This window comes from Aythya fuligula, chromosome 29 (genome assembly GCF_009819795.1).
Source record: "Aythya fuligula isolate bAytFul2 chromosome 29, bAytFul2.pri, whole genome shotgun sequence".
NCBI classification, from domain to species: domain Eukaryota; kingdom Metazoa; phylum Chordata; class Aves; order Anseriformes; family Anatidae; genus Aythya; species Aythya fuligula.
In genome coordinates, this window is record NC_045587.1 from 1,305,893 (window position 1) to 1,330,394 (window position 24,502).

Sequence of the window (24,502 nt, forward strand, 5' to 3'; positions counted from 1 at the left end):
GCCTCTTCCCCGCCACGCGGCGGCCCCAAAAAAAGGGCAAAAAAAGGCAATTTCCACGGCTCTGCCTGTGCCGATTTTGGGGTGATCCCCCCAGAAGGGGCCTTGCGGGGCCGTGGCTGTGGCCGTCTGCCCGCTGCTGCCTCCTTTGGGTTTTTTTCCCCCGTTCCCATGGCCCCAAAGCCGCCTCCTCGGCCCCATAAATCACAGCGGGGCGGCCGCGGGGGCCAGCGCCGTGGCGCCAGCTCGGGGCCTCCCCCCCGCACCTTTCTCCATCCCATTTTTTTTTTGGGGTTTCCCAAGGATTCTCGGGGCTTTTAAGCAAAACTCCTCGGTCCTAAAAAGGAACCCGGCTCCCGTTCCGCCTCGTGGACGTTTTGGGGTTAAAAACCGCCTTTTGGGGAGGGGGCTGCGGCCGGGCACCGCGTCCCTCGGCCACCAGAGCGGGGAAATTGAAACGAATTAAATCCCTTTTCCGCCCCGGAACGGGAAAAATGGAAAAGCCAGCGCCTCTCTTTTTGCCTCAAACCACCTCTTTTTGCCTCAAAGCGGCCCTTTTTGCCTCAAACCACCTCTTTTTGAACCAAAGCGGCTCTTTTCTTTTGTTCCTCCAGGAGAGGACTCCGACACGCGGCTTTCCCGGGAACTGCCGCCCCTGCGAGGGACACAGCACCCAAAACCGTCCCGTTTACACCCAAAACCATCTCGTTTACACCCAAAACCATCTCGTTTACACCCAAAACCGGCCCGTTTACACCCAAAACCGCCGCCGCCAGCTCGCCCCGTGGCGGGGGGGCGGCGCCGGGGTCGCTTTTCGGCACGGGGCAGGAAATTCCGAGCCGGGAATGGGGTGGCCGAGGAATTTCCTGGCTCCGAGGGGTTTTTTTGTTATTTTTGGGGCCGTTTTCTTTAAAAAAAGAGAAGCTGCAAAAAAAAAAAAAAACAAAAAACAAGGTTAAAAAAATCTCTCTTGGCCCCGTGCCCAGTGTGGGATGCCGGCGCGCGGCTTTGCCTTAAAACCCTGTTTTTTGCCCCAAGCAGGCACCTGGCCCATGGCACAGTTTGAGCTTTGTAGGGTTTTGGCCGTTCCGCAGGGATTTTGCCCCAAAACGCCCGGTGTTGGCAGTCCTGGTGTTCGGGAGGGGGCCCCGTGGTTCCCCCCACCCCGTGTTTTCCCCCGTCCCTTTTTCGTTTGCCTTTAAAACTCCCCTAAAAGGTGAAATTCTGCTCTGGTTTTGGGCTTTTATCACCGGGTTGGTGGGAAGGGGGCTTTTTTCTGAGACCGTTTCACGAATCCTCTGAATTTTAGGGTCCCTTTGCCCCCTTGAAGGGTTTTTAACCCCAAAAACCAGCACCTGGGGCTCTTCTTTCGCAGCCACGAAGCACAAACCTCAGCTCCTTCAGCCTCACCTCCTTCCCTCCAGATTTTGGGGTCATTTTTGGGGTCCCCTTTAATCCATACCCCTTCCAAAGTTTATTTCCAAGACCTTTTCATAAATCCCATCTGAATTTTGGGGTCCCTTTGCTCCCTTGAAGGGTTTTTAACCCCAAAACCCAGCACCTGGGGCTCTCCTTTTGCAGCCACAAAGCAGAAACCTCGGCTCCTTTGGCCTCGCCTCCCTCCCTGCAGATTTTGGTGTCATTTTTGGGGTCCCCATTAATCCATACCCCTTCCAAAGTTTATTTCCAAGACCTTTTCACAAATCCCATCTGAATTTTAGGGTCCTTTTGCCCCCTTGAAGGGTTTTTAACCCCAAAAACCAGCACCTAGGGCTCTCCTTTCGCAGCCATGAAGCGCAAACCTCGGCTCCTTCGGCCTCGCCTCCCTCCTCACAGGTTTTGGGGTTGTTTTTGGGGTCCCTCCTAACTCCTTCCCCTTCCAAAGTTTATTTTTGAGACCTTTTCACAAATCCCATCTGAATTTTTGGGTCCCTTTGCCCCCTTGAAGGGTTTTTAACCCCAAAACCCAGCACCTGGGGCTCTCCTTTTGCAGCCACGAAGCGCAAACCTCGGCTCCTTCAACCTCACCTCCCCCCTCACGGATTTCGGGATCGTTTTTGGGGTCCGTTTTTGGGATTTCCCCCCCCTAACTCCTTTCCCTTGCACCCCGCAGGACTTGGGTGGCGGCGGTGCGTGGGCGCCGGGTGCTGCGCTATGGGCAAGAAAAGCAAGAGGACAGCAGACAGTTCGTCCTCTGAAGACGAGGAGGAGTATGTGGTGGAGAAGGTGCTGGACCGGCGCGTGGTGAAGGGCCAGGTGGAATATCTGCTCAAGTGGAAAGGCTTCTCCGAGTAAGCACCCCCAAAACCTCCCTTTTTTGCCTTAAAACGGGTCCGAGAGCCGCCTTTCGGTGCTTTTCGGCCCCATTCGTGGCGTGACGGTGTGGTTTTTCTTTTTTGGGGTTTTCTTCTATTTTTTTCGGGGGGGAACAGGGAACACAACACGTGGGAGCCGGAGAAGAACCTGGACTGCCCGGAGCTGATCTCGGAATTTATGAAAAAATACAAAAAAATGAAGGAAGGAGACGGCGCCCGGCCGCGGGACAAGGCTGAGGGCGGCAAGAGGAAAGGGCTCCCCGCCGCCGACGACATCAAGGCCAAGAAGAAGAGGGAGGTGAGCGGGGCCGGGGGGGTTTTGGGGGGATTTTGGGGGGGTTTGGGGGGTTTGAGGGGGATTTGGGGGGGTTTGGGGATGTTTTGGGGGGGATTTGGGGGGATTTGGGGGGCGCGGTGTCACCGCAGGGGGGACAGGAGGTGTCACCGTGGGTTTGGAGGGGATGTGGGGATGGGGAGAGGGGTGTGGGGGTGGGACTGGCACCCGGTGTCACCAGGATTTTGGGGAGGGACACGGTGACAGGACTGTCACATAGGGTCCCTGCAGTGGGGACAGGCACCCGGTGATGGGGACAGGAATCCGGGGTCACCACAATTTGGGGGGGACACCCAGGGTCACCATGATGGGGACAGGCGCCTAATGATGGGGACAGGAATCTGGTGTCACCACTATTTTGGGGGGGACATGGTGATGGGACTGGCACCTGGTGTCACCAGGATTTTGGGGGGACATCGAGGGTCACCACAATGGGGACAGGAATTCGGGGTCACCAGGATTTTGGGGAGGGACACGGTGATGGAAACAGGGACATGGTGTCACCGTGATGGGACAGGCACCCAGTGATGGGGACAGGAATCCGGGGTCACCATGATTTTGGGGGGACACCCAGGGTCACCACAATGGGGACAGGCACCCGGTGTCACCACAATTTGGGGGGGGACACGGTGATGGGACAGGCACCCGGTGCCCCTACACAGGACCCAGTCCCCCCCCCAGTGCCACCAGTGGCTGTCCCCAACCCCGTCACCTCCGGGCGCTGCACGCCGACCTCCCCTCCTCCCGGGAGACCGCCTGCAGCGCCGTGACCCCCAAAAAGCCGCTTTTTCCCCCCAAACCGCGCAGAGCAACGACATCGCCCGGGGCTTCGAGCGAGGGCTGGAACCCGAAAAGATCATCGGGGCCACCGACTCCTGCGGGGACCTCATGTTCCTCATGAAGTGGTGAGGCCACCGCGCGCCCCCCCTGTGTCCCCTTTGTCACCTGGTGTCCCCAAAAGGGACAACGCCGCCCACCCCGAGGCTCCTTTTGGGGCCGTTTGAGGGGAAAAAGGGATCGGAGCAACGCACGCAAAGCGCGCGACCCCTGAAAGGTGCCAGCGGGCGCTGCCTCGCCCCCCCCCCTTTTTTTAATTTTCTTGTCCCCCCCCCTTTCAGGAAGGACACGGACGAGGCCGACCTGGTGCTGGCCAAGGAGGCCAACCTGAAATGTCCCCAAATTGTCATCGCCTTCTACGAGGAGCGGCTGACCTGGCACGCGTACCCCGAGGACACGGACAGCAAAGAGCGCGAGGCCGCCAAGAGCTAAAGCCCCCCCCCCTCCCCTCCCGGGGCCCCCCCCCCGCTGTACATAGCCCCCCCCGGGCAGCGTCTCGTGTCCCCCCCCCCCCCCCCAAAAAAAAAAAAACACACAAAAAAACCCTAAATCCCCTCCTTTTCCCTCTTTTCGTGGCCACGGGGGTGGCTCTGGCCCTCCCCGGGGCCGCCGCGGGGGGCGGTGAGTTGTGTCACCGTGTCCCCCCCTCCCCAAAATGTGTCCCCCCCCCCCCTTTTTTTCTCCTCGCTGTCACCCCCCGGGGGGGTCCCCATGTCCCCCCGTGTCCCCCGGCGGGGTGACAAAACCTGGTGGATGGGGAGGGGGGGGGGACAAAGACCCCCACGGTGTCCCCCCCCTCCCCAAAATCCTCGTGTGTCCCCCCCCCCTCTGGAGCTGGAGGGGAAGGGGCCGGGTTTGGGGGAAGAGGGGGGGGGGTCACCAAAAAAAAAACCGTTTTTGCCGTTTTTTTAACGTCGATGTTTTTAACCCCGGGGTGTCCCCACCCAGGGTGTCCCCCCCCCACCCGGGGTGTCCCCCCCCCCCACCTTGTCCCCGTGTCCCCCCCCCCTTGTATTTGCTTCCAATAAAGGGTCACTTTTCAGGAGCGGGGTGCTTTGTCCTGGAGGGGGGGGGTTTGGGGACATCGGGGACACTCCCAGTGCTCCCAGTTTGGCCCAGTTTGCCCATGGCGGTGGGGTCCCGTGCTCTGCACCCCCCCAAAATTTTTTTTGGGGGAGGGGGGGGGCTCCTCGGCCGCTCCTTTGCTGCCACCTGGCGGGCGCGGCGCGGTGCTGCGCTTTGGGGACACGGAGGTGACATTTGGGGAGGGGGGAGGTGACACTGGGGGGACAGCTGGACCCCCCCGGGTGCTGTCGGGGAGTGTGTGTGTGGGGGGGGGACACGAGTGTGAGCCCCCAGGGGTGTGGGGACACGGGGCGGTGCTTGGGGACATTGCGGGCACCGGGGACAAACACGGTGCTTGGGGACACTTCTGGTGAGAGGGGGGTGGCCCTGGGGACAGGGGGGACCTGGGGGTGGTGGTGGCCTTGGGGACATTGGTGGCTTTGGGGATAACGGCCCTGGGGTCGGTGGTGGTCCTGGGGACAGTTTGGGGACAGGGGTGGCTTTGGGAATAATGGCTCTGGGGACATCAGTGGCCCTGGGGACAGGGGTGGCCTCAGGACAGGGGTGGCCATACAGCTAGGGGTGGCCTTGGGGACATTGGTGACATGGGGACAGCAGTGGCCCTGGGGATGGTGGTGGCCCTGGGGACATTGTTGGCCTCAGGACAGCGGTGGCCTTGGGGACGTTGGTGACATGGGGACAGCAGTTGTCTTGGGACAGCTTAGGGACAGGGGTGGCTTTGGGAATAACGGTGGCCGTGGGGACAATGGTGACTTGGGGACATTGGTGGCCCTGGACATGGGGGTGGCCCTGGGGACAGCAGTTGTCTCGGGACAGCTTGGGGACGTTGGTGGCCCTGGGGACATTGGTGGCCTCAGGACAGGGGTGGCCCTGGGGACATAGCAATGGCTTTGGGGACCTTGGTGGCCCTGGGGCTAGTGGTGGCCTTGGGGACATCGGTGACATGGGGACAGCGGTGGCCCCTGATTTGGGGTGGCCCTGGGGACAGCTTGGGGACAGCGGTGGCTTTGGGGACAGCGGTGGCTTTGGGGACAAGGGTGACCCTGGGGCTCTTGGTGGCCCTGGGTCCCCTCCCCCGCCAGGGGTCGCCCTTGCGCCGCCGGCGCGCCACCGAGGCCCCGCCCCCTTGTGGGCGGAGCCGCTCAACGCCCCGCCCCCCTCCCTCCCCGCGGCTCATCTCCCCCGCAGGGTGCCGCCCCCTCCCCTCCGGATTCTCCCATGGTGCCCCGGGGCCGCGGCAGACAAAGAAGCGGCGCGGACTCCAACTCCCAGTAGGCCCCGCGCGGGGGGGGCGCGTCACGGGTCAGGGGGCGGGGCCAGCAGGGCGGGAGGCGGGGCTGGGTTGGAGGGGGCCTCGCGCGGCGCTCAGGTAGGCCCGGGGTGGGCGCTGGGGGGTCGTGACGTGGTGTGACGTCATGGGGGGCGGTGGGGGGGGCGCTCGGGGGTAGGGAGGGGGCTTGGGGGGCATTTGGGGGGGGCATTGGGGGCAGGTAGGGGGGTGGGGGGCAGTTAGAGGGGCATTGGGGGGGCATTGGGGCAGTTAGGGGGGCATGGGGCACGTTGGGGGCAGATGGGGGGGCTTTTGGGGTAGGTGAGGGGGGCCTGGGGGGCACCTGGAGGGGCCTGGGAGGGCTTTGGGGGGGAATTGGGGGCAGGTAGGGGGGTGGAGGGGCAGTTAGAGGGGCATGGGGCACATTGGGGGCAGATGGGGGGGCTTTAGGGGCAGTTAGATAGGCATGGGGGGCAGGTAGAGGGGTGGGGGGGCAGATAAGGGGGTATGGGGGACGTTAGGGGGGCATAAGGGGCAGTTACGGGGGCAGGGGGGCAGGTAGGGGTGCATGGGGGGGAGTTAGAGAGACTTTGTGGACAGATGAGGGGTATGGGGGGCATGTGGAAGGGCCTGGGGGGGTATTTGAGGGGGCATTGGGGGCAGGTAGGGGGGTGGGGGGCAGTTAGAGGGGCAGGGGGGCAACTGGGGGGTATTTGGGGTAGTTAGAGGGCATTGGGGCACTTGGAGGGCGGGGTGGGGCACTGGGAACTCCCTCAAATGAGGGGCAGGGCTCTGGGGGCAGTGTGTCACTGTCCCCCCCTCCCCATACCCATTTAATGCCCACGGGGGAGCCACAGGAGGCCCCGTACCCCCCCCATAGCCCCCAGCACCCCCTTATAACCCCCCCATAACCCTTTATATACCCCTATAACCCCCCCATAACCCTTTATATGCCCCTATAACCCCCCCATAACCCTTTATATACCCCTATAACCCCCCCATAGCCCCCTTCATAACCTCCTGTACCCCCCCATAACCGCCCCCCCCCGCTCTATCCCCAGGCGATGGCAGCATGGAGGTGACCCCGGGCAGCGCTGCGGGGCTGGCACCGGGGACAACAACACCAAGAGCAGCACCAGAAGTGAGAGCAGTACCAGCAGTGACAGCAGCGCCATCAGTGCCACCAGTGCTAGCAGTAGCAGAAGTGACAGCAGTACCAGTGACAGCAGTGCAAGAAGTGACAGCAGCACCAGCAGTGCTAGCAGTGGCAGGAGTGAGAGCAGTGCCACCAGTGCCAGCAGTGGCAGGAGTGACAGCAGTGCCAGCAGCAGGAGCAGTGCCAGCAGCGCCACCAGTCCTAGCAGCGCCAGAATTGACAGCAGTGCCAGCAGTGACAGCAGCACCACAGGTGACAGCAGTGCTAGCAGTGGCAGAAGCGAGAGCAGTGCCACCAGCGCTAGCAGCGCCAGAAGTGACAGCAGTGTCAGAAGCGCCAGCAGCGCCAGAATTGCCACCAGTGCCAGCAGCACCAGCAGTGCCAGCGGTGCCAGTAGTGCCAGCAGTGACAGCAGTGGCAGCGGTGCCAGCGGTGCCAGCGGTAGCGGAGGCTGAGGACCTGGCCGGCCGCTTCCTGCAGCTGGAGCGGGAGCAGAGCGCGCTGCTGGAGGAGCTGCCGCCCTTCGGGGCGCCCGTGAGCCACGTGTACCGCCCGCTGGACTACGCCTGGGAGCCCCACCGCCACTTCGTCCGCCGCTACTGCCGCGGCCCCAAGCGCGTCCTCTTCCTCGGCATGAACCCCGGCCCCTTCGGCATGGCGCAGAACGGGGTGCGGGTGGGGGAAACTGAGGCACCGAGGGGGGGGGCGGCGGGGTTGGGATGGGGCTGGGAGCCCGTTGAGTGGGGTGGGAGGGGGAAACTGAGGCACGCGGGGGGGCTGGGGTGCTCTTGGGGTGGGTAGGGGGTGATTTATGGTGTCCCCATAGGGGCAGAGGGCAGGGAAACTGAGGCATGGAGGGGACTCCAGGGTGTTTTGGGGTGGTTGTAGCCATGGGATGGTGCCTACAGACCCTATATGTCCCTGTGGAACCTAAAGCAAGGGAAACTGAGGCACGCGGGGGACCTGGGGTGCTGGTGGGGTGGGTAGGGGGTGATTTATGGTGTCCCCATAGGGGCAGAGGGCAGGGAAACTGAGGCACGGAGGAGGCTTCAGGGTGGCTGTGGCCATAGGACAGAGCCTATGGATCCTATATGTCCCCATGGAGCCTAAGGGGAGGGAAACTGAGGCACGTGGGGGACCTGGGGTGCTCTTGGGGTGGGTAGGGGGTGATTTATGGCATCCCCGTGGGGCCAGAGGGCAGGGAAACTGAGGCATGGAGGGGACTCTGGGGTGTTTTGGGGTGGTTGTAGCCACAGGCCGGTGCCTATGGATCCTATACGTGTCTGTGGGCAATAAGGGGAGGGAAACTGAGGCACGGGTGGGACCGGGGGTGCTTGTGGGGTGTATAGGGTCTGCTTTATGGCATCCCCACAGAGCCAGAGGGCAGGGAAACGGAGGCATCGAGCACCCCGGGGCGCTTTGGGGCAGCACCCTCCGCCCTTCAGCTCCCCCAAACCCCCCACGTGGGATCACCCCCAGCACCCACGACCCCAAACCCTATATTTTTTTTTTTTTCCCTCCCTTTAGGTCCCTTTCGGCGAAACCCGACACGTCCGCGAGTGGCTGGGGGTCCGAGGCTGGGTAGGGAAACCCCGAAACGAGCACCCCAAACGCCCGGTGCTGGGCTGGGAATGCCGACGAGCCGAGGTGAGCGGCGCCCGCTTTTGGGGTCTCTTCCGTTCCCTTTGCCCGGACCCTCGGGGTTTTTTCCGTCACTGCTTCGTCCACAACCACTGCCCCCTCCTCTTCCTCGCCCCCAGCGGCCGTAACCTGGCCCCCGCCGAGCTGCCCCCCACCCAACGCGCCCCGCTCCTGGCCCTATGCGACCGGGCCCTGGCGCGGGCCGTGGAGCTTCTTGGGGTCGGGCTGGTGATTGGGGTCGGGGGGTACGCCCAGCAACGAGCCCGTAAAGCTTTAGGGGCCGCCGGGCTGCCCGTTAGGGTGGAGAGCATCCCGCACCCCTCGCCCCGCAGCGCCCGGGCCAACAGGGGTTGGGAGGAGGAGGCCAAAGCGAAATTGGGGGAATTGGGGGTGCTGGAGCTGCTCCAGGGGGGGGATTTGGGGGATTCTGAGGGTGAGGAGGGGGATTTAGGGGGTTCGGGGGGGGGGAGGAGGGGGATTTGGGGGCGGATGGGGGTGGGGAGGGGATGGGGGAGGTGGGGAGGGGGTAAAGAGGGAGTGGGACTTGGGTTTTGGGGTTTAGGAGGGGTTTAGGGGGTGCTTAGGTGGAGGGGGATCTAATAGGTTTTCCTATTTAGATGGGGTGTGGGGTATCTGTAGGAGGAAACGGATCCGGGCCTCAGTTTCCCCGCTTATATGGGGTTTGGGGTTTTGTAGGAGGAGATGAGGGACGGATCTGTGCCTCAGTTTCCCCATTTAGTTGGGGTTTTGGGGTTTCTTAGGAGGAGGTGGATTCATGCCTCAGTTTCCCCGCTTATATGGGGTTGGGGCATCCTTAGGAGGACACAGAGGATGGATCCATGCCTCGGTTTCCCCATTAAGGTGGGTTTTGGGGTTTATTAGGAGGAGGTGGGGTCAGATCCGTGCCTCAGTTTCCCCACTTATATAGGATTTTGGGGTTTCCTTAGCAGGAAATGGATCCGTGCCTCAGTGTCCCCATTTAGGTGGGTTTTGGGGTTTTTTAGGATCCGTGCCCCAGTTTCCCCACTGGCAGCAGTTGTAGGGTCCCAGTCTGCAGGGCTGGGGCACGGCCCCGTTCCCAACCCCACCCCGTGCCTCAGTTTCCCCTTGCTGTGGGGCTGACCCCGTTGATCCCAGTCCTCCCAGTTTAACCAGTTTGACACTAAACAGGGCTGAGATTTTGCCGGGGTCCCCACTCCCAGCACCCCCCACCCCGTACCTCAATTTCCCCTAAAGGGGGGCCCAGCGCTTGGTCCCCTCCCTGCTTTGGGGCTTTTCACCCCGTTTTTTAGCTAAAATCCCCCATTTTGGATGCACTTTTTTATTAGGGGATTGCTGTATGGTTCTCGGGGGAAACTGAGGCATGGATCGATCCCATGGGGGGCTGGGGGGGACGGGACGAGAGCGTTGAGGGGTTCTTGGGGTCCCCGCGCCCCCTCTGTGCCCCCCCCGTGCCTCAGTTTCCCCTTCCCCCAATAAACGCCGTGTCCCGCAGCCTCTGTGTCGTTTTTGGGGTGCCACCCCCGGCTGTGGGATCTGGGGGGGCCTCCTCCCCCCCCCAAAGGGTTATTGGGGACAGGGGGATAGGGGGGACATTGGGGACACTGGGATTTGGGGGTTCATTGGGGACACTGGGATTTGGGGGACACCAGTCAATTGCCCCAAGCAGGTTTTGGGGACATTGAGGCAGGTTTTGGGGCTGCTCAGTTTTGAGGCCATTCAGGCAGATTTTTGGGGCCTTTGAGGCAGGTTTTGGGGCAGTTCAGGTGTTTTTTGGGGACATGAAGGCAGATTTTGGGACAGTTTAGGCTGGTTTTGGGGCCATTCAGGCAGGTTTGGGGGCCGTTCAGGTTTTGGGAAGTTCGGGATTTTTCTGGGGCCGTTCAGACTGTTTTGGGGCCTTTCAGGCAGGATTTGAGGCAGTTCAGGCTTTTTTGGGGCCATTCAGACAGGCTTTGGGGCCATTGAGGCAGGTTTTGGGACAGTTAAGGCAGGTTTTGGCCCCATTGAGACAGGTTTTAGGGCTGTTCAGGCAGGTTTTGGGGCCGTTTAGGAAGGCTTAGGCCCCATTCAAGCAGGTTTTGGGGCCGTTCAGGCTGTTTTTGGGGCCGTTCAGCCGCCTCGCTTTTTCCGTTTTCCTTCCCGACCCCGCTGCATCTGGGCACGATGTGGCTGGTCCCTGACGAGTTACGGGGCGTAATTAATTCAGCCCTTAATGAGTCAGCGGCCTGACGGGAACGGGGTCAGCGACTGCCCGCAGAATGGCCACCCCGAGTGGGGGGGGGTATATGGGGGACTGGGGGGGATATGGGGGATTATGGGGGAAATGGGGGATTGGGGGGGGTATGGGAGATTATGGGGGAAATGGGGGATTGGGAGGGGTATAGGGGATTGGGGGGGTATGGGAGATTATGGGGGGTATGGGGGTGATATGGGGGATTGGAGGGATGTATGGGGGATTGGGGAGGAATATGGGTGATTATGGAGGAAATGGGGGATTTGGGAGGTATGGGGGATTATGGGGGGATTGGGAGATATGGGGGATTGGGGTGGGATATGGGGGATTAGAGGGGATATGGGGGTTTGGGGGGTTATGGGGATTTGGGATATGGGGGATTAGAAGAGGGTATGGGGGATTGGGGGGGTATGAGAAATGGGGGGAGCCCCCCACTTTCTGCAATTCTGCCTTTTTCCCTTTTTTTTCCCCCCGATTTTGGGGTCTGGGGAGGCCCCAGAGGCACCCCATGGCCGGGACTACATCCCCCATGGTGCACCGGGGCGGGCTCCTACGTCACCGCCGCGGGGCTGCATGGGAGATGTAGTCCGGGGGGGGCTCCCCCAGCACGTGGGCAAGGAGGCGGCCCCCCCCAAATCCCCCAATGCCCCCAAACCCCACAAAAAGCTCCCAAATCCCCCCAAACCCTCCCCAATCGCCCCAACCCCCCCTCTACTCACCCCAACCCCCCTAAATCCCGTCCAATGCCCCCAAAACGCCCCCAAACCTTCCCAACCCACCTGAAAATACCCCGACACCCTAAAAACTCCCCCAATCCCCCCAGATCCTCCTCCAAAGCCCCCAAATCTCCCCAACTCACCCCAAACCCCCCTAGTGCCCCCAAATCCCCCCCAAATCCTTCCCCCAAACTCCCCCAATGCCCCTAAACCCCCCCCAAATCCCCCCAACAGCCCCAAAACTTCCCCAGTTCCCCCCAAATCCCTCCAAATCCCCCTACTCACCCCCAAAACCCCACCCAATGCCCCCAACCTCCCCCAAATCTCTCCAAATTCCTCCAAAACTCCCCCAATCCCCCCAAATCCTCCCCCTAAACCCCCCACCCCCCCAAATCCCCGTCTACTCACCCCCAAATCCTCCCCCAAACCCCCCCTCAATGCCCCCCAAATCCCCCCTAAACCCCCCAACCCCACCCCAACCCCCCCCCAACCTCCCTCCAAACCCCCCAAATCCCCCCAAACTCCCCCTAAACCCCCTCCAATCCCCCCCAAACCCCCCTAACTCCCCCAAATCCCCCCCAAATCCCCCAAAACCCCCCCCAAACCCCCCCAGCCCCCCGTTCCCCGCAGCATATGGCCGAAAGCTGTCCGGGGGAATTCCTGGAGCCCCAGGAATCCCTGATTTACGCCCCCCCTGACAGCTTTATGGGGCGGCCGCCGCCAGCCCCGCACCACCGCCGCTGTAGGGCGGCCGGTGCCGCCGGCGGCCAGAGCTCCGAGGGCCCTAAATCACGGCGCCACTTCGGCCCTAAAAGTAATCCCGATGAATAATTTTTACGGGGAACGCCGCCCATATATCACCAGGGACCCCGGCGCCCCCCCCCCCCCTTTATTTTAGGGCCGGTGTCGGGTCCGACCGCCTCGTGTTCCCTAAAAAGGGTGCTGGGGTCTTCATAGTGCTTTTGGGATCGGGGTTTGGTGGTTTTCCTTGGGATTTGATGAGGGGTGGGTTGTAATGGGGGGTTGGCTGTTGTGGGATGCGGTGTTCCCGAATAAATCGGGGGGGTTTTTGGGGTGGGGAGACCCCAAGGGTGCTGCGGGGTCTACTGGGGTCTGAGGGGTGGGGGTGGGATGGGGGTGGGGTGGATATGGGATGGGTATGGGATGGGTATGGGATGGAAAAATGAATATGGGATGGTTATGGGATGGATATGGGACGGAGAGATGGGTATAGGATAAATATGGGATGTGTATGGGATGGAGAGATGGATATGGGATGGATATGGGATGGAGAGATGAAGATGGGATGGGTATGGGATGAGTATGGGATGGGTATGGGATGGAAAAATGAATATGGGATGGATATGGGATGGAGAGATGGGTATAGGATAAATACGGGATGTGTACGGGATGGAGAAATGGATATGGGATGGCTGTGGGATGGATATGGGATGGCTGTGGGATATCCCTCATCCCAGCACCCTGCATCCCTCCTGCCCTCATCCCTTATCCTTTATCCTCACATCCCTCGTCCCTAATCCCTGCACCCCTCATCCCGTTATCCCTTTATGTCCCCACATCCCTTATCCCTGCAGCCCTCATTCCTGCAGTCCTGCGTCCTTCATCCCAATCCCTACATTCCTATATCCTTCATACCTACATCCCTACATCCCAATCCCTATATCCTACATCCCTACATTCCTATATCCTTTATCCCTACATCCCTACATCCCTACATCCCTCATCTCAATCCCTACATCCCTATATCCCAGTCCCTACATCCCAGTCCCTATATCCCAATCCCTACATCCCTCATCCCAATCCCTACATCCCTATATCCCCATCCCTATATTCCCATCCCTACATCCCTATATCCCAGTCTCTATATCCCCGTCCCTATATCCCAGTCCCTATATCCCAATCCCTACATCCCAGTCCCCCCACCCCTCATCCCTCCAATTTGGGGTCCTGCATCCCTCCCTCCCCCCATCCTTCCCTCCCCCGCTCCTCCCACCGCTGGGCACCGGCCCCTACTGGGCCATACTGGGCCATACTGGGCCATACTGGGCTGTACTGGTGCAGCCGCGCGGAGCGGGCCCGGGGCCGGCTCTGCGGGGAGAAGCCGCTAGAGAGTGGCAGAGAGCCGTCCCTAAAGGGGCCGCCGAAATCCCAAAGGGATGCGGGACCGGGGCGGTGCTGTGGGGTGGGGATGGGGTGGGGATGGAAAGGGGTTTGGGATGGGGCAGGGTTTGGGATGCTGCAGGATGGGAGTGGTGCGGGGTTTGGGGTGCTGTGGGGTTTGGGATGGGGCAGGGTTTGGGGTGCTGTGGGGTTTGGGATGGTGCAGGATGGGGATGGTGCAGGGTTTGGGATGCTGCGGGGTTTGGGGTGGGGCAGGGTTTGGGATGGTGTAGGGTTTGGGATGGTGCAGGATTGGGGATGCTGTGGGATTTGGGATGCTGCAGGATGGGGATGGTGCGGGGTTTGGGATGGTACGGGGTTTGGGATGCTGTGGGGTTTGGGGTGCTGCAGGGTTTGGGGTGCTGCAGGATTTGGGGTGCTGTGGGGTTTGGGGTGCTGTGGGGTTTGGGATGGTGCAGGATGGGGATGGTGTGGGGTTTGGGATGCTGTGGGGTTTGGGGTGTTTCAGGATTGGGGATGCTGTGGGATGGGGATGTTTCAGGGTTTGGGATGCTGTGGGGTTTGGGATGGTGCAGGGTTTGAGGTGCTGCGGGGTTGGGGATGCTGAAAGATGGGGTTAAAATGGGATGGGGATGCTGCAGGGTTTGGGATACTGCAGGTGGGGATGCTGTGGGGTGGGGAATGCTGTGGGGTTGCGGAAGCTGAGGAGTTTGGGATGCTGTGGGGTTTGGGATGCTGTGGGATGGGGATGATGCAGGGTCTGGGATGCTGCGGGGTTGGGGATGCTGCAGGGTTTGGGGTGCTGCAGGATAGTAATGCTGCGGGTTTGGGGACGCTGTGGGGTTGGGGACGTTGCAGGTGAGGATTCTGCAGGTTTGGGGATGCTGCCGGGTTTGGGATGCTGTGGGGTTTGGGGTGTTTCAGGGTTTGGGATGCTGCGGGGTTGGCGATGCCCCAAATGAGGAGAGGGCACAACTTTGGGGTCGAGCTGTGGGGCGGCAGCTCCAGCACCGCTCCCCCGGGGGCTGGATGGCATCGCGCCCCTCTCGAGCCACATTTTGGGGAGAAAAGCACTGAAACGCATCATTTTGCTTGCAGCACTATAGGGTGGACAGAGGGGGAACCCTGGTGGCTGGGTAACCCCAACGGGACCTTTTGGGGTTTTCTATGGGGCTGAAACAGGCTCAGCTTCTTCTGGAGCCATTTCCGGGGATAAAACGGGACAATTTGGGGTATTTTGGGACCCCCCAGACCCCAAATTTACACAACGGTGCCCGGACACCACCCAAACCCCCCCACGGATGGGACACGCGCCCCAATCACCCGGTGCCGCGCCCCCTCCCCAAATTTTGGGCTCCCTTAGCCCTCTCTGCGTTTTACGCCTCCGTTAATTAGATAATTAATCTTAATTGGGTCCTTTTATTTTTTTATTGCTCGCTGCCCCCCCCCCCCCTTTTTTTTTTTTCCCTGCGCCTTCGGTGCCTGCGTCCCAGCTGCCAGGCAACATTTTCCTAATAGAGTGTTTAAAAAGGAAAACGTGGACATGGAAAAAAAAATAAAATAAAATAAAATAAAAAATAATAAAAAAGCCAACAACAACCAAAAAAAAAAACCCTCTTTGAAAAAATAATTTCACTTCTGTTACCGCCTAAAATAAAGCTGGAGCTGGCTCGTAAAAAAAAAAAAAAAGAAAATAGCACAATCCGAGAGACAATAAAAATGTCATCTTTTACAATAAAAAACATCTCTTTTTATTATTTTTTTTTTCATTTTTTTTTCCCTTTTCTGCTTTGCATGAGGTGCTTTTTTTTTTTTTGTTCCCCAATTCCTGGCGGGTCAGGGAGGAAAAGGGGGAAAAGGGGGAAAAGGGGTGAAAAGGAGCAGGAGTGGGGTGAGGAAGAACGGAAAAAGGGCAGGAAAAGGAAGGAAAAAAAAAACCTTTTTACCCTTAAAACCCCTTTTTAAGGGTTTTTACTTCCTGGTGGCACACCAGCCAGGTTCCTGCTGTTCCCAGGAGTGGGGTCGTGGCCCTCAGCACCCCAAAGGGACGACCCCAAAGTGCTGGGGGTGCACGGGGCAGGATGGGACCTGCCGGGGTCCCCGTGGGCTGTGCGTGTCCCTGGGGTGGGGATGGGGGGGATTTGGGGGCTGGAGGAGGGGATTTGGGGCTGGAGGAGCAGATTTGGGGCTGGAGGAGTGGGTTTGGAGCTGGAGGAGGGGATTTAGGGCTGGAGAAGGGGATTTGGGGCTGGAGGAGGGAATTTGGGGCTGGAGGAAGGGATTTGGGGCTGGAGAAGGGGGTATGGGGCTGGAGGAGGGGATTTGGAGCTGGAGAGGGGGATTTGGCACAGGAGAACTTGAATAGGGTCTGGAAGAGGAGATTTGGGGCTGGAGAAGGGGATTTGGGGCTGGAAAGGGGGATTCGAGACTTGAGAAGGGATTTGGGGGCTAGAGAAAGATATCTGGGGCTTGAGAAGGGGGTTTGGGGCTGAAGAAGGGATTTGGGGGCCAGAGAAGAGAATTTGGGGCTGGAGAACAGGATTAGGGGCTGGAGACATGGACTTTGGGCTGGAGAAGAGGATTTGGGGCTGGAAAAGGGGATTGGAGGCTTGAGAAGGGATTTGGGGGCTGGAGAAGGGAATTTGGGGCTGCGGAGGAGAACTGGGGGTTGGAGGAAGGGCCTTGAGGCTGGGTTTGGGAGCAGCAGAAGGGCAGCGGGGTCTGAAGAGGGGAAATTTGGGGCTAGGGAAGGGGATCGGGGTCTGGAAACGTGGAGCTGAGGCAGGAGGAGGGATTTGGAGCCGGACCTGGGCCCAGAAGCACCCCAAAACCCCACTTTTCTCCCAAAATCGAACCAGGACGCGAGGTGGGAGCCTCTCCCCTACCCCGTGTGGGGCCGACCCCATAGCCGGCAGCAGCGGGGCCCCGCACGGATCCCGCCGCCGGGTTTTTTGTCGCCTCTTCGGAAAAGATGCGACGTCGGCACCTGTTTTTTGTTTTTTTTTTCTGTTTAAAAGACAAATAATCGGGTGCAGGTGTTTGCATTTCTGCATGGTCGGGGAAAAAAAAAAAAAAAAAAGAGAAAAAAAAAAAAAAAAAAAAGGGCCGCCGTGATTTATAGGAGAGATCCTCGCCCATAAATCTCCCCCGCGCCGCGTATTTGTAAATGAGGCCGGGAGAGGGATTTTTGTCTTCGTTTTCCCCTTTTTCTCCCCTTTTTTTTTTTTTTTTCTGCGTCTTCTTTTCTCCATCCCGCACCAGGCAGTGTGGGGAAACCAAGACGTGGGGATGGATCCAGCCCCCATCCCATAAAATGACGAGCGATCCCATTGCAGGATCCAGCCCCAGCACTGGTCCGGACTGGGAGGACTGGGAGCAATGGGATGGAGCGGTTGGCATCCCCCAAAAAAACCCCATTGCGATGGGGTCGGAGCCAAGCCAAGGGTGGACGTTGCTCCCACCCCAAAAAAAAATCAGCACCCCAAAAGGGCTTCGTTTCCCCAAGGTTTCTTCTTGCCACCGAAATACTACAGCCCTGCAGCACCCAAAAAATGGGAAATCCACCCCAAAATCAGCTGGGGAGGTCTGAGACAAAAGGGATCCCACAGAGCGGCTCAACCCCATTTCTATTTGGGATGGCGAGTTCCCTTTTTGGGATCCGGGGTGGGAACGGGGAGATTTTAAGGATTTCGCCCCATTTGGGGATGAAATTGGGTTGTGTTCTCTTGGGAATCGGTGGGGGGGGGACCCAAAATCCCAAATGGGATCCCCTAGGGGCTGGATCCCGAGGGTTGTAGGGGGGGGAGAAGGAGCGGGGCCGGGGGGCGAGCGGGAGGCAGCTGGAGGGAGACAAAGAGGCGGCGGCGGAGAAACAAAGAAGGGGAGCGAGGGACGGAGGCAGAGACAAAGAAAAATGAGGTGGCAGAGGGCGAGGAGGGAGCGGAGGAAGGAGCCGAGCACAACCACCCTCAGCCCCGACCGCGGCCACGCTCCGGGCCAAAATCCTCCAGAAACGGGAAAAAGAAAAAAAAAAAAACACACACAAAAAAAAAAAAAAAAAAACCAAAAAAACGGGACCTTCGAAAGCCCCGAGAGGCCGCCGAGCCCCTTCCTCTCCATCCTATTTTATTATTTTTTTTCCCCCCACCTCACCCTTTTTCTTTTTTTTTTTTATATCGGAATAATTAAGTCATCTGGATTCCTCTGATTTACCATTTCCCGTGATAAATTGTCATTCCAGGAGTGAGCCAGTTGGCAGATCTTTTCCCTCCGAGTTATAATTTGTCAAACTGCCACCGGATTCATGTTTTATGCTAATGCGGGCAGACTTATTGACTCGGGGTGAGTCAATGACCGGGTCATGCCTGTCCTCGGGCAAGACGGAGGTGAAAAGGGCAGGGGTGAAAGGAAGAGTGGGCCCGCACCGATTTGCTCCAAAACGGCCCCAATTTGACGGCGGCGGCGGCGGCGACGCCGAGGGAGGACGCGGGATGCGCCTTTGGGGTTTCCCCCTCCCGTCCTCCCAGCATCCCGGCCCTACGGGGGAATTGATGCTGAGATTTTGGAGGAAATCCGCTTTTTTTTTTTTTTAATATATTTATTTATTTATTTATATTTTTTTTTCTCTTGAGAAGTTCAGCCCCGAAACGGGCCGCGTTTGGCCCCAAAAGCTGGCCTCTCCCAGCGCTCCCGCAAACATCGTTTTTTTTCCCTCTCACGGGCATTTTTATTTAGTTTTTGCCCCATTTCGGAGTATTTCCCACCCCCCCCATCCCCTATGGGGCATCCCCCTTACACCAGGGGGACCCCAGGAACAGCCTGGGGGGTTTGGGGTCCCCCTGTTCCCCCCCAGGCCATGGGGAAGGGGTTGGGGTCCCTCTGGGGGCACTGGTGGGAAAGGGGCTCCCCCCATAGGGAACCCCAACATAGGGAGTGGAAGGGACATATAGACCACCCTATATAGGTCTATATAGGGCTGCATCCCCTATAGGGCTGTCCCCTGTGCAGCTAGGGGACCCCACAGCATCTATAGGATCATAACTGCGGTGCCGGGGGCACGGACCCCTCTATAGGCACCCCATACACCTGCCCTATAGGTGCCTACATGCCAGGGCCCTATACATGCCAGCCCTGTGCTGTATTCACAGCCGTATATAGGGTATATAGGGTGTTCACAGCCACGTATAGGGTCGGGCACAAACACGATCCCATATAGCCAGCTCTGCCCCCCTCACCGGAGGCATCCCACTATATACAGGCCTATACGTGCCCCCCCCTCGTGTGTCACACCAACGGGACCTATACCTATAGGTACGGGGCCATCCGCAGCCACCCCCACCCTATAGGGGTGTGTAGGAGCAGCAGGGCCCTATAGGTGCCCCGCAGCCCGCTCCATATACACGGCCCCTGTACGTGTCTATAGGCACTGGCTGGGGGGGGGGGGGAAGGTGAAGCCTGGAATGGGGGGGCTCAGCTTGGTCTGGGGGGGCTCAGCCCCATCCCAGGGGGGGGGTTACCAAATCCTGGGGGGCTCAACCAGGTCCTGGGGGGCTTTTACCAAATCCTGGGGGGCTCAACCAGGTCCTGGGGGGCTTTTACCAAATCCTGGGGGGCTCATCCAGGTCCTGGGGGGCTCAGCCCCATCCCGGGGGGGGGTCACCAAATCCTGGGGTGCTCAGCCTGGTCCTGGGGGGCTCAGCTCCTTCCTGGGGGGGCTTTTCCCAAATCCTGGGGGGCTCAGCCAGGTCCTGGGGGGCTCAGCCCCATCCCGGGGGGGGGGTGTTACCAAATCCTGGGGCTCTCAGCCCAGTTTGGGGGGGCTCTGCCCGACCTGGGGGGGCTCTGCCCGGTCTGGGGGGGCTCTGCCTGGTCCATGGGGGGGGGGGCTCAGCCCCCTAAAGGGGGGGGGGCAGCTCTCACCTCTCTGCAGCCGCTCCTCCAAACTTCGCACGCGGGTGGGCGCAGCTGGGGGCTCCTTTAGGGTGGTCCTGGGGGGTCCTGGGGGGCTCCATCGTGGGGGGGGGGCCCGGGGGGCTCCATCGGGGGTCTCAGGGGCTCCGTCGAGGGGTCCCAGGGCTCCATCGGGGGGTCCCGGGGGCTCTGTCCGGGGGTCCCGGGGGCTCCGTCGAGGGGTCCCGGGGGTTCTGCTGGGGGTCCCGGGGGGGGGGGGCTCCGTGGGGGGGGGGGGACCTCGGGGTCCCGCTCGGGGACCCGGGGGGTTCCGGGGGGTCCGGGGCCGATCTCCCGCGCGGGGCTCCGAGCACGGGGACGGGGCGGAGGTTTGGGGGGGGGGGGGGGAGGGGAGGGGGGGAAAGAAGGGAGCTGGGGGTGGGGGGGGGGGCGGGCAAAAAAAGGCAGAAAAGGCCAAAAAAAAAAAAAAAAAAAAAATCTGAAATCGGATCCAGGGGTGGTCACGTGGGCGGAGCAGACCAATGGCAGGGCTCGACGGGACGGGCCCCCGGGGGGGGGGCGTTTGGGGGGGGGGGGCGGCCCCGCTCGCAAGTTTCGGTGCGGAGCCGCTCGGGGAGGCGAGCGCCGGCCCCGCTCCGCTGCCCGGGACCCCCCAAAAACCCTCCCCAATTCCCCCAGCCCCGGCACCCTGGGGGGGGGCCCCCCCCCCCCCGGCATCGGCACCCCCGGCCCCGAGCAGCTCCGGGCCCCCCCCGGCCCCCCGAGGCCCCGCCGCGCCCCCGGCCCGTGCGCCCCGTCGGGAGCCGCGCCCGCAGGTAGGGGCCGCAGCTGCGGGGTCTGCCCGGGCTTCCCTGCTCCTCCCCGCCTCGTCTCCTTTCTCCTTCTCTCCTTTTGATTTTTCTCTCCTTTTGATTTTTTTCCCCTTCCCTTTTTCGTCTTCTCTGCCCTTTTACCGCTCCCTTTTTCTCCCTTTCCTTTCCTTTCCTTTCCTTTCCTTTCCTTTCCTTTCCTTTCCTTTCCTTTCCTTTCCTTTCCTTTCCTTTCCTTTCCTTTCCTTTCCTTTCCTTTCCTTTCCTTTCCTTTCCTTTCCTTTCCCCTTCCTTCCCCTTTCCATTTTTTTATTTCCTTTTCCTTTCCACTCCCCTTTTTTTTTCCTCTTTTCTTTTATTTCCCTTTGCTTTCCTTACCCTCTCCCTTTTCTTTCGCTTCCCTCCCCTTCTTCTCTTTCTCTTTCTCTTTCTCTTTCTCTTTCTCTTTCTCTTTCTCTTTCTCTTTCTCTTTCTCTTTCTCTTTCTCTTTCTCTTTCTCTTTCTCTTTCTCTTTCCTCTTTTTCTCTTTCTCTTTCCTCTTTTTCTCTTTCTCTTTCCTCTTTTTCTCTTTCTCTTTCCTCTTTTTCTCTTTCTCTTTCCTCTTTCTCTCTTTCTCTTTTCCTCTCTCTCTTTCCTTCTTTCTTCCTCTCATCCTTTTCTCCCTCTCATTCTCCCATTCCCTTTCTCCCTCCCCCCTTCCCTCTGTCTTTCCCTCATCCCCTCCCCTCTATTGCCAAAAAGGGGGAGCACCAAACTTTCTCTAGACTCCCCCCATCTCTCTCCTACCCCCCCTTCTCCCTCCAGCTCTATCCAGAAGCCACAAACCTCAGGTTTTGGGGTTCTCCCCCTTCCCCATGCACTACCAGGGCGCGGGGGGGCTCTCATTGGGGTCGGCTTCTGGGGGTGTTGGGGGGGCGATGGATGGGGCTGTGCCGGGGGGCGGCTTCCCCGCTGAGTGTCGGGGTCCTTGGGGTGCTCTGAGTGTCCCCCCCGGCCCCCTGCCCCTTCACCTCGACCCCTGGGGGGACAGCCCCCCCCCTCCCCGAGGACAGGGCCTCCTTCCACGTTTTGGGCTGAAAAAGTGAGGAATCAGCTAAACAGAAAAATAACCAAAGGCGAGGGCTCCGCCGCGCTCCGGTATTCGAGGCACGTCGCCCTGAGCCCCGCGTTCCCGCTTCCAAGAAATATTAATCTAAATTACTATTAATAAGGGACAGCTACAAGTTAATTGGCATTACAATAATTCATTTCAATTTGTTAATATTAAATGAGCAGAGAGCACTTTTTGCTCGGGACGTGCTCGGGCTCGGGGCTGCCTCGCCAGCCCCCCCCCCAGCCCCATGGGATGGGATGCGCTGGCGACGCCGGGTGCTCCGGTGCCTTTCCACCTCCAGCTTTTGCTGTTTTTTTTTGTTTTTTTTTTTTCATTTTTCCCCTTTTTTTCCCTTTTTTCCAGGAAATCACACCCTCGCCCCCTCCGCGACGCATCCAGGCCTTTGCTCCGAACCCACCGAGCCCCCCCCTTCCCCTTAGAGCCTCGCCGCCCGCCCGAGACCCTAATAAAATATTTACGCCTCGTATCCCGCTATTGATTTTATGGAAAAACGCTCCGCTGCTGGAATTCATTAGGTTTGAGTTACCCCGCTCCTCGGCTGGGTAAAAAGCCCTCTCGTCTCCCATCTGTTTGCATCCCGCGGAGCTAAACAGAGCAAAGCGGCTTGATTAATATTTACGGGGCTCTGCTTTGCTGGCTCCAAGCGGCAGCCCTTGCCCTGGCCGGGGGTGCAGGTGGTGCTGAGCCAGCGGGGAGAGGGGGGAAGAGGATGGGATGAAGGCTCCGGGTAAAGGGCAGAAGCATCGGGGTGAAGGAAAAGTCGAGGGGGCTGCGCCCTGGGATCCCCCCTTTGCCTTCAGTTCTCAATGGGTGTCCTCGCTTCTGGGGTTTATCTCCCTTTTATATCCTCCCCGGGATGAAAAGTGCGCAATTTCTATCAAATTCCAACTCTTGGCCGATTTGGGGACTTTTCAAGCCAGGCTGGGACATGATGTTGCTGGAAACCAGTGCCTTTCGCAGCAAAAACCCCGTTTGCAGCAAATCTCCCCGCTCCCCGTGCAGCTGAGTTGATGTTTTTTAATGGGGTGGCGGAGGAAGGGATGGGGCTGCAACACCCCAAACTCCTGGCATCCCCTTTCCAAGGGAAAAAAAAATAAATAATAATTAAAAAAAAAAGCCTTGCAGGGATTTTAGGGGGATTCCAGGCTGTTTTGGGGAGGAGGAGGAGTCAGGGGGTTATTTGGGGTGAGGGCTCAGAGAGTGGGATGCGCTGCTTTTTTTTTGCAGCACATTTGGGCCAAGAAGAAACTTTTTTTTGGCACAGGTTTTCGGCCGGATCAGCAACCAGAGCTGCACCATGGGGTGGGGGGAAGGGGGGGGGATGAACCCACAGCCAGCGCATGGCAAGGGGAAGGGGCTTCTCCTCCTGGCACCCACCTCCAGGCCTTAAAAAGGCCCCAAACAGCCCCAAATAAGCAGTTTCCCCAAGAGAGGGTGCAGCGACGGGAAGCAGGGTGATGCTCCCAGTCCACACCAGTTCAACCCAGTGCGCTCCCAGCAAGCAAGGCGCTGTTGCCCGCTCCATCACCTCCGAATCCGGGAGCGTCGAGGTGAGCGGAGCGTGCGGGGACGCGTGGTGCCGGGGGGGGTTGGCAGGGGACAGCAGCTGCTCCCACCTGGGGCCACCCATGGGTGCTGCTGGGTGTGGGGGGGCTGCCTCAGTGCCAAATTTCTCGCTGCCTTCCCCAAGTTGCGATTCCATCACCCAGATTGGAGTGGCATCCCAAAATTCCAGTTTTCTCTCCCAAATCATGAATGCACCCCTAAAATTTCAGCGTGTGCCCCAGGTTTCGTCCCCGAATCGCTTCCCCAAGTCACTCCCATAGCCCCAAACTGCAGCTGCGCCCCCAAATTGCGGCTGCAACCCTAAATTGCATTTGCACACACCAAACGACTGCACCCCCAGACTGCAGTTGTACGCTCAGATTGCAACTGCGCCCCCGAGTTGCAATGGCACCCCCCCATTTTACAATTTCCTCCAAACCACAATTGCAGCCCCAGCTTGCAGTTGCCTTCGATTAGGGATTGCATCCCCCAAACAGTGACCGCACCCCCCAGATCCTGCAGATTGCACCCCCAGATCGTGCCTGCATCCTGCAGATGGCAATTTGAACCCCCCCAAACCGTGACCCGGGCTGCCTTCGAGCCCCGGGGGGGGTCTCCTCGTGCCTTCCCCTTGGCTCGCAAGGCTGCAGCAGTGGGGTTTTGCCTCTTGCTATGTGGTCCTGGCGCCGCCGCACCTGGCTGAGCCTCTCCCAGCGGTGTAATTACTGCTTTGGAAGGGGTTCAGAGGAAAAGGCGTGCGAAGGAGGTGATTGCAGAGGCTGCAGGGGCTGAGATAAGAGCGGAAGGAGCAGGGCGTGCGCCGTGCTGCCGGGGACACCCCCAGAGCATCCACGGGGCCTGGTGGGGAGATGCCAGGAGGGAGAGAGGTGATGGGAGGAAGGCCGGGGGGATCGGTGCACCCTCTCTGCACGTCGGGAGGTGTGAGGCAGGGACCGAGCTGGAGCTGCATTGCCCCAAATCGCAGTTGCAATCCTCTGTGTTGCAGTTGCACCCCCTGAATGAGCAGGGAATATCTTCCCCTACGCTGCAATTACATCCCTTGCACGAGGGAAGGCCATTATCCCCCAAAATGCAGCTTTATCCCCCCAAATTGCAGCTTCATCCCCCCAAATTGCAGTTACATCTCCCAAACTGCAGCTTCATCCCCCCAAATGCAGTTACATCTCCCACATTTCAATTGCATCCCCCATACCAGGGAAAAACATCATCCCCAAACTTCAACAGCTTCCCCCCAAATTGCAATTGCAAATAAATCAGCAACGTGACACCCGGGTGCCCACTCAGGCATGGGTCCATCTGTCTGAATACATTATTTCCCTTAAAAAACGACCCCAAAACACCCCGGCAGGAACCCCAGCAGCCCTCCAAGCTCC

General features: G+C 59.5%; 2 protein-coding genes across 2 annotated transcripts in view; both read left to right on the plus strand.

The window, feature by feature from the left end:
- Positions 1 to 2,105: 2,105 nt before the first annotated feature.
- Positions 2,106 to 3,956, plus strand: CBX5 (chromobox 5). The gene is made up of 4 exons (XM_032204794.1): positions 2,106 to 2,288; positions 2,430 to 2,610; positions 3,454 to 3,551; positions 3,765 to 3,956. The coding sequence occupies exons 1-4, from the start codon at positions 2,152 to 2,154 to the stop codon at positions 3,913 to 3,915; spliced, it is 567 nt and encodes a 188-aa protein (XP_032060685.1). The 5' UTR covers positions 2,106 to 2,151; the 3' UTR covers positions 3,916 to 3,956.
- A 3,429-nt stretch (positions 3,957 to 7,385) lies between these two features.
- The window catches only part of SMUG1 (single-strand-selective monofunctional uracil-DNA glycosylase 1), a gene marked incomplete at its 5' end in the record, with an annotated part of 30,533 nt that continues 13,416 nt past the window's right edge, over positions 7,386 to 24,502 (plus strand). The window contains 2 exons of the mRNA XM_032204700.1: positions 7,386 to 7,664; positions 8,523 to 9,069. Of these exons, the coding sequence (XP_032060591.1) occupies positions 7,386 to 7,664; positions 8,523 to 9,069 (826 nt within the window). The remainder of the gene's footprint in view (positions 7,665 to 8,522; positions 9,070 to 24,502) is intronic.